This window comes from Macrotis lagotis, chromosome 5 (assembly GCF_037893015.1).
Source record: "Macrotis lagotis isolate mMagLag1 chromosome 5, bilby.v1.9.chrom.fasta, whole genome shotgun sequence".
In the NCBI taxonomy this organism is placed as follows: Eukaryota; Metazoa; Chordata; class Mammalia; order Peramelemorphia; family Peramelidae; genus Macrotis; species Macrotis lagotis.
Window position 1 is genome coordinate 241,995,522 of NC_133662.1, and position 9,649 is coordinate 242,005,170.

Below are 9,649 nucleotides of genomic sequence, written 5' to 3' on the forward strand. Positions count from 1 at the left end.
CCATCTCCTTAAGCCAATGTCAGGTAGTCAGATAACCAACCTAGTACGGGCAACTGGAAACATGCCTGTCAGTAAGCTAAAAGGTTTATACAAAGAGGATTCCATGCATCCCAGGAACATATTAAATGAGAATGTTTGGAATGTTCTCTGACAACGATTACCTCTCTGTGTTTACCCTTAGCCAGAGCCTCCCACCCTCTTTCCCTTTGGGTCACACATGGTAGCCCCGCTTTTGGAGGAATTTGACAAAAAAAAAAAAAAAGAAAAAGAAAAAGACCACCAAATTTGTCTTTTCAAGTTGTATTTAAATAAACAATTTTCACAGCAAGGATGGCCTGGTGGTGGCTAATAGAATGGAACCATTCCCCAGCCACAGAATGGGCTAGAAGGAACAAGGAACTTTTACTTTGCCCCCTACACCCTCCCCCTTTCCTCAAATAAGGGGTCCCTATGATACTTGCAAAAAACCCCAACACAAGATAGTAAAGAATGTCCATTTTAGCAATAACTAAGGCAGGATGGCCCGTTGCAGTCTGGATTCAGAACTCCTGTCCCTGATTTTCAAAGGGGCATTTCTCACTAGAAAGCTCTGGGTGGAATCCAGGAAGGACTGGTGGTTATCATGGAAGGCAGTCTGCCAGCACCTGGAAAGAGCTGAGTATAGCTGCTCAGCAAAGTGGAGGCAGCAGCGATGGCAACAGCAGTCACCAGAACACGCCTCACGGCACCCACCTTTCAAGAGGGGAAGCAAATGAACGAATCTTTCACAATGATGGTCCAGTCAAAGTCCTCCGTGGACAAGCCGCCTCTACTGCATGGCTCCTGATGGGGTACTGGGCTCCTCCTCCAGAAGGTCCTCTCATCTTAAGTAATAATCAATAGCAGCAGAGAAAGCAGCGAAACCTCCACAGCCAAGGGCCCCAGCCTTTAAACCAGCTGCAAAACAAACAGGAAGATCAAACACTCCAGATTTACAAGAGATGTTGAGCTAGAAAACTGCAACTGCACAGATAAACTGACCGATTTGACTGAGGCCAGCAAGGCCCCCGACAATCATGCCTCCTTGCAACACCTAGGCCACCTATTCATGTGGCTCCTCTCATCCCAGAGAATTTATCAGTTCAGTTTCATGGCAAAAGCTTCTTTTAAAACAGGAGTCCTGTCTAAGAGTATCAGCCTTGGAATCAAGGAAAAGCAGATAAGCCTGTCACCCTGACATTTGTTTATAGAAGAAATTCCCCAGAAAGAGGAGGATGGAAGGCAGCCAATTTGCTCTAAGGCAGGAGCCAAGGCAGGAGAAGACTCAGTAGAAGAACTGAGTTCTACCTACTCCTCCATCAAATACAACTGTTTTGTTAAGACTCAAGGGCAAGGGTAATAATAACAAATCTTTCAGCAATTACAGACAAAAAAAAAAAAAAGGAATTTGGCTCTGGGTAAACCAAAAGATGACGGTGGCAGGAAAGCTGCTTCCAAAGGACTCTTTACCTCCTTGACCAACAGATGGCGGCTGAATAACAAAATAACTTGTAAATTTTACGCTAAGGGAGGGGAATAGAAAATGAAATGTTTAAAAGTTACTCATCTAACATCACTTGAGTACCTGTGTTTGGGTGGGGGACCTGCTACAATGAGGCGAGCAGGCCAACAGAATATTGAACACATTATCTAAATGCTTCAAAGGGCAAAATGGGGTCCAAAGGACTCAAAATAAGAGAACAGAATCACTGGCTTTTTCTGAGGAATCTGCCTTTTTCAAAAAGGATCTTAAGAGTTTTTCTCACATGCACATCAGATTGGCAGAAATGCTAAGAGAGAGCATCAGTCAATACTGGAGGAACTGTGAAACCACAGACATGTTAATAAGGCTGCTAATGGAGCTAGAGGTTATTCTAATCAGGCTAGAAAATATTTTGTAATTATGCGAGAAAAGTCATGCCCATTCCTGGAATATGCCCCCACCAAAAGCAAAAAGAGGAAAATTTTTATAGCAGCCACTTTTTTTGGTAGCAAAAAACTGCAAACAATATGGATGTCTAAGGAGGAATGGTTGAGTAAACTGCAGCCTGATAATGTAATACAATAGTTTTCTATCAGAAAAAAATGGTGAATGTGAGGAAATCAATGAAACGTGAACTAATTCTGAGTTCTGAGAAAAAAATCAAGAGAATAATATATACAACTTCAATGATGTGAAAATGCTAAAATCCTGCCCAACTCAAGTCAGAGGATCAAGGACTCAGGGCTGAAAGGACCCTTAGAGACATCATTTAATTAACCCTTGTTTTCAACATGAAACAGTGAAACCCAAGCCAACCAAGGCATTCTGCTTACTCTGGCCTAGGCAGAGTAGATATAAAGACAAAGGTTGAATAAATTGTCTTTGCTCTCAAGCAGATGTGTCCACAGAGGCATGGGCCACGGACCAGAGAGACTCGGGGCCACCTCTGATCCCAGCAGGCTGGTGCCTTCCCCCCCCCCCCCCCCCAAGGAGATTTCTTCACTAGGGCAGTCACCCTAGACAACTCATGGCTTCCTGGCTTTGAGATCTCTACACCAGGATGTCTTAACACACAAATGAAAAAGTAATCAAGAAATATATAACAATACAAATAAAGATGCATACATCCATGCAAACATGGATAGTTTATTTTCAAACTGAGACAAACACACACACACACACACACACACACACACACACTTCACAGGAACAGAGAAGACCACCCTGTTTCTCTGAGTTGAACACTATTGCTTCACAGACCATTGCCTCCCATCGGTGTGTGGGAGCTGAGACTTGAAGAAGATGGGATTGCCAGGAGTAGAAGGGCAGAAAGAGAGCAAGCCAGGCATGGGAGAAAACAGACAAAGCCCAGAGATGGCAGAGAGTAACAGATGAGACTAGGTCACAGGAAGTGGAGTAATGGGGAATAAAGCTGCAAAGCTCAGATGGGGTAAGAGGTAAGAAGTAGAACTCAGGTCTAACCTCAGGCCCTCAAATTCAAAATTCTGTCTTGGGGGCAGCTAGGTGGCACAGTGGATAAGAGTACTGGCCCTGGAGTCAGGAGGACCTGAGTTCAAATCCAGCCTTAATAAGTACCTAGCTGTGTGATCTTGAGCAAGTCACTTAAACCCATTACCTTGCAAAAGCTAAATTAAAAAAAAAAATCTGTCTTGGTCCTATAGAAACAACAAAACCTCCACCTTCCAATCAGGAGAGAGGGAAGGGACTACAGCATGAAAGGTTACATAGCCTACAAGACACAATTGTTTTATTTATCAAGTTTAGTTCAAATTTGTGTGTTAATTGAAACAATTCAATTGTGAGGAGTAATATAGTAGGAAATGAATCTTTTTTTAAAAAGTTTAAAAAGCTAAAGAAAGAGGAAGGAACCTAGATAAAATTCCTAATGGTGTAATTAATTTCAGTATATCCATTCCAGTGACTGCTCAGTTGCAAGAGATTCTTTCTCATTTCTAAATTCCTCCACAGGTCCAAACCCTACTTCTTCTTCTTTTTTTTTTTTTTTGCAAGGCAATGGGGTTAAGTCACTTGCCCAAGGTCACATAGCTAGGTAATTATTAAGTGTCCGAGACCGGATTTGACTCCAGGGCCGGTGTTCTATCCACTGCACCACCTAGCCGCCCCTCAACCCCTACTTCTTACAGATAAAAAAAACATAAAAGAGATCATTCCAGAGTTATACAAGATTCGAACCCCAAATTCTCAGATTTCAAAACCAATCCTCTTTCTTCTATGTCACAAAGTTCAGTGAAGTGCCACCTGTACATCAACATTCATTTGTGAATAAATCTTAACTGTAGTCATTAGGAAATGATAGTAATCAAGTGCCTACCTGTGTCCTGGGCTACCTTTTGGCAATGCCAGTCACAATGACAAAAAACACTCCCACAAGAGTGCACTGACCTCTAAAGCCAATGGCTCCTCCAGTGATACAGCCACTAAGGACGCTGTTCTTCCAGTCAGATTTTCCCCGGTACTGTGGGATTTGAGAAATGCAGGTCAGTATCACAGAAATAAACCAGACAAAACAATTAAGAAATAAACAGATTTCTAGTTAGTTAATTCATTTTCTTGATAACAAGGATCCTATCTTTTTTCAAAGACAATTATTATTTTCAAATATTTTTTCCAGTTATAGAAACAATTTTTAATACTCATTTTTTAAAATTTTGCAAAAAAATTTTGCAAATTCAATGACAATTCTTTAAGTTTAGATTTGTTCCAAGGCATTTCCTGCAGATGGCACGGAAACATGATACAAAAGATCCAAAGCAGTTAGGATGCCACAGTCTCTCTTCCTGACTAGCCTGACACAGGTGGATTAATTGAAATCATAACCTTAAGTGGCTTGCCTAAGGACACACAGCTAGGTAATTATTAAGTGTCTGAGGCCAGATTTGAACTCAGGTACTCCTGACTCCAGGGCCGGTGCTCTATCCACTGTACCACCTAGCTGTCCCCATCCTTATAACTTTCATATGGAAAAGGAAGTCAGTTTTTAGTCCACAAGGAGGAAAAACACCAGTATATGCATGAGACAAAACCTTTGATGTCTCTGTAAAGGGCAACCTGCCAGAGAACTAGGAAAATAGCCTTTCTGAGGAAAGACAAGAGTCTCTGATTTTAAGTCTCTTGATGTTTTTCTGGTACACAAGTTCCAGAACATTTGTATGAGACAGAGATGCTAAAGGTTAATATCCATAAAGCAAAACCTTTCAAAAAACCATCACTTACGGATTCTACCAAACACTCCGTACAGGAAAATATGGCTCCCACGATGGCAAAATTTTTGGCATAGGACATTCCTCTCTGTCCCATATCTTTAAGAACTTCTTTTGCAGTTGGTGTTCGATATGGATCCTTTGGGTCAAAGCCCACGTTCGTATCAATGCCGGCAGTGAACACCCCAAATGCTCCTCCCAAGACAAATCCTAAAAGGAAAAATATTACTTTGCAAAGTTACAAAATGACCTCTGCCAACAGTTTAAATTATCTTGATGTCACTTCATTTTGGAAAGTGTCTGGGGACAAGACAAGCTCACCAGACACTGTTTGTGGGTAATGTCATAAAAGGAGCAGGTACGAGTATTCAAGAGAGGACAGCTAGGTGGCACAGTGGATAGAGCACTGGCCCTGGAGTCAGGAGGACCGAAGTTTGAATTCAGCCTCAGACACTTTATCTTACTAGCTGTGTGACTTTGGGCCCCATCCAGGGTCATCTCCAGTTGTCCTGATTCATATCTGGCCACTGGACCCAGATGGTTCTGGAGGAAAAAGTGAGGCTGGTGACTTAAGCCTTGCCTCTCCCTCACTCAAATCCAAATCAAGTGTTTGTCATGGCACCATCTCCCTGATGTCATGGTCTTTTTCAAAAATGAAGGACAAATAAAAAGATACAAGAGATAAAATGTCTACACCGTGCGACCAATTCTTAGTTCCCAAATTTTTGCTTCCTGGATGAGAGAATATAAACATATAAAATACAGTAGACCAACGACTCATTCTAAACCCTGCCACATAACCCTAGAGTTAGTTAGACTTGAAGCTATTCCTCAAGTTCAGAGGTATCTCTGAACAGGGAGATGCAAGGCAATTCTCCTTGAAATCCAGTAAAAAGGAAACTGCCACAGAAGGAAGAGTAAACAATCTCCCAGCTCCCTCCCTTTCTTCTGAGAATCCAGATTCATCTTCACCCTCTTTATGTGAGAAGCAACTTGCATGCTAGAGAAAGAGTCACTAGTCAAACCTTTCATTAAACAATGATCACATGCACAGATAATAACATTTAAAAGGCCCTTTAAGGTATGCAAAGTTTTTGACATGTATTATTATCACATTGGATTCTCATAATAACCATCTGAGGCAGATGCTTTTTTCATTCCCATTTTATGAAGCTGAGGTTGAGAAGTTAAATAACTTGCCTAGGGTCACAGTTAGGAAATGACTGAAGGATCGAATTCAGGTCTTCCGGATTTCAAGTCTAGTGCTCTAATCGCTATGCCATCACACTGGGTCAACAATGTAAAAGTTCCCATTCCCAAGGAAGTTAACAATCCTTTGGGGGGAAAAGGAGAATGTAATACACACACACACACACACACACACACACACACATGTACAAAATCACAGCAACAGACTTACAATTTGGAAGGGGAAGAAAATGAAGACAGGAAAGATTCTAAGGAAGAAGGGACCTGTGCATGAAAATCTGGATGGATGCTAGGGATTCCAAGAGTCAGAGGCCAGAAGGACCTGAGTTCAAATCCAGCCCTAATAAGTCCCAACCTATCTAATCTTGGACAAGTCACTTAACTCCACTGCCTTGCAAAAACAAAAACAAAATTTAAAAATCTGTCTTGGTCCCAGAGAAATAACAAAACCTCCCCCTTCCAGGAGAGAGAGAGGGGGAACCACAGCATGGAAGGTTACACAGCCTATGAGACATAAATGTTTCGTGGATCAAGTTTAGCTCAAATTTGTGTTAATTGAAACAATTCAATTGGGGGGAATGTATAGTGGGAATGTAGCATGGGAAATGATTTGTTTTTAAAAGTATAAAAAGTAAAAGAAAGAAGGAAGGAATCTAGATAAAATTTCTAAAGGTATAATTAATTTTAGTATATCCATTCCAATGACTGCTCAGTAGCAAGAGAGTCTTTCTCATCTCTTAAATTACCCCATAGGTCAGGAGGAGTGGCCTAGGCAAAGGCATGCAAGGTCAGCACCCAATATTAACTAAAACAGGGAGACCTTCATCTCCCTGACCTTCCAGCACCCTTGACTTTCACATATACTCCAAAAGCTTAACTGACCACTTTTGTTCTTACTTTCAATGCCCAACACATTTCATCAGTTTGGTCTAATTCTCCATTTCTACTCCTAGTCACTCCAGGTTTATTCCAATTTGGCTTCACCCTCATTATGCTAGTGAAAATGAATGTACTTTGACTAGACCCTAATCACCAAATCTTTTCCCCATCCTCATTCTCTTCAACCTCAATGTAGCATCTAAAATTATTTCCTACCCTCCTATGCCTCCAGAACCTCTACCTCCTAAGTGTAGGTATTTCTCAAGGTTTACTACTCACTGCTGCCACCCTCTTGACTCTCCCTCAGAGAACTCATCTCTGCTCAGTTTCAACTACTAACTGAAAAATGTCTAAATCTTTGTCTATAGCCCCTTATCCTTCCAACAAGCACCAATTTGTTTCCATCTGCCTGACATTTTGACTTCAGTCAAACATCACATACCTGAATGGAAACCATCCCTCCCTCCTTTCACCAGCTTCACCCCATTCCCTGTCCCTCCCCACATGAAATGAAAAGGTAGTAGTTCTCTCCTAACCTACCCTATTCCTGTCAAAGACACCACCACTTTCCCCAAGACATTAGCCTTAAAATCTCATTTATTTCTCATTGTCTCTATATCATAGTTACCAAGTTCTATGTCTTTTTATTGAGAATGTCTCATATGTTCATCCTTTTCCATTTCCAATGCTACCATTCTAGTACAGATCCTTATTACTGCCCCCCAAAAAACTCCTCAAGTTTTACAGAATAAAGTCCACACTCTTTAAATTGGCATTCAAGACCTATCATAAATCAGGTTCTGAAACATCTCCCCAGGTTGGTTTTGCTTAAGAGAAAACAAACCTCTTCCTTTTTTTTTTTTTGCAAGGCAATGGGGTTAAGTGGCTTGCCCAAGACCACACAGCCAGGTAATTATTAAGTGTCTGAGGTTGGATTTAAACTCAGGTCCTCCTGACTCCAGGGCCTGTGTGCCACAAACCTCTTCCTCTTGATACTGGATACTTAAAACCAGAAATATCAAGGTTCAAATCCTGTTTGACCCTTTCTCCTCACATAACCATGTTCTAAATCACTTGGCCCCTCCAGGCCTCAGTTTCTTTCTTTGCAAAGTGGGGATGAAGATACATGTTTTATACCAAAAATGGTCCCAATTACTACTTATTACTTAATTATTTAGTTATTTATCTCTTCCCCCTGTACCTGGGATCAATGTTTCTCCTCCATGCCTTTTCCCACCCAGCCTGTCACAGTGACTGAACTTTCCTCCGAACTCCTTGCACACTTATAATTTATACTATTCATCTATCATACAGTCCCTTATAATAGCAGTTTTTCAGGTGTTGATCTCTTTCCTGTTACATTATACATTGAAAGTCCCTTACTTTTTTATGGCAATCCAGTGTAATGGAATCAACACCGAGTTTGGAGTCAAGATGACCTGGATCCACTATCTCGGGTGTGACTTAATTGCTCTGGGTCTGAGGTTTCTCATAATAAAATGAAGTCAGGGGGCGGCTAGGTGGCACAGTGGCTAGAGCACCGGCCCTGGAGTCAGGAGGACCTGAGTTCAAATCCAGCCTCAGAAAACTAGCTGTGTGGCCTTGGGCAAGCCACTTAACCCCATCGCCTTGCAAAAAAAAAAAAACTAAAAAAAAAAAAAGAAAATGAAATTAGTCCGGACCAAGAGACTGCAACATTTTGGGGTGTCATGAACCCACTGAGGCAATCTGGGGAAATCAACGGCCCCTCGTCGGAACGCTGCTTTTAGATAATCGAATGAAACACCCTTCACTTGGAGGTCGACTTGAAATCCGTCTTAGCCCTAAGTCCAGGTGATCCCTCTGGCTTCTCCCTCTTCGGCCCACGATTGCTTGTGGGGGCGCCAGGGCCCAGGGCCCCCTCCGTCCGCAGCCCCCCGGGGTCACTCAGGAGCTTGTTGGGGGGGGCTGGAGGGCCCGGTGACGTCACCAGCCCCCGCAGGCACCCCGAGCCCCACTCACCCCCGACGCAGGCCAGCGCCGCCTTGAAGGCGCAGCTCTCCATGGCCTTCTCCATCATCTTCTGCTCCTCGCTCTTGGCGGGGCTCGGGATCCCGCCCAGGGCGCCGGGCTCCAGGAGCCGCGGCTGCCGCTTGTCCCCCACCAGGTACCGCAGGAGCAGGCTGTGCTGGAGCGGGGCGTCGGCCGCCCCCTCGGGCACAGCTCCGCCGGGCCCGGGAGCCGCCGCCATGACCGCCGCTGCCCCGAGCCTGCCGGCTCCGCCGCACGGACTAACTGACTTCCGCCCCCTCGGCCTCGCCCGCGCTTCCGCCAGTGGCGGATTCCGCTGCGGCAGATTCGACACACGCCGCGTCGCGCCTTCACGGGCTGTCCCCGGACACAAACGAAATTCATTCGCTCCCAGAGCTATTTAAGAAATACGAGATTTTTCTTGGTTTTTAAGGATGGTCGCGTTTGACTCAAGACACCGTCGAGCAGCGTTAGCCGTTTGGGAATGTTGAGGAGTCGGACGCTGACTTGTTGTCGGCCGCGCGAGGCGCGACGGGAGCTGTAGTCCGAACTTGGGAGACACCTTTCCCAGAGAGACTTCCTGTGGACTTCTCCCCCTAGAGGTCTGGGAGCGCTTTGCAGGGCGCTCGAGGAAGGGCGGAGATAGGCGGGCTCCGGGAGCGAGGCGGACGCGCATGCGCCCAGCTCCTCCCTCCCCTCCCGCCAGCACGAGGCGCCGTTGCCGCGCTTTCCCACGTGACCCCGGGCTCCAGGGTCCGGGTGAGGACAAGGCAGGGGGGCCGGGCCCCCCAGGAAAGGTGAGGAGGGC

General features: G+C 44.4%; 1 protein-coding gene across 1 annotated transcript; it reads right to left on the reverse strand.

Annotated features, from left to right (window-relative positions):
* Positions 1-265: 265 nt before the first annotated feature.
* On the reverse strand, positions 266-9,121 carry TIMM22 (translocase of inner mitochondrial membrane 22). Its single transcript, XM_074189149.1, has 4 exons — positions 8,833-9,121; positions 4,757-4,953; positions 3,926-3,998; positions 266-936 (listed from the first exon to the last, which is right to left on the reverse strand). Exons 1-4 carry the CDS (start codon positions 9,059-9,061, stop codon positions 860-862), a joined length of 576 nt encoding a protein of 191 aa, XP_074045250.1. The 5' UTR covers positions 9,062-9,121; the 3' UTR covers positions 266-859.
* Positions 9,122-9,649: the final 528 nt, after the last annotated feature.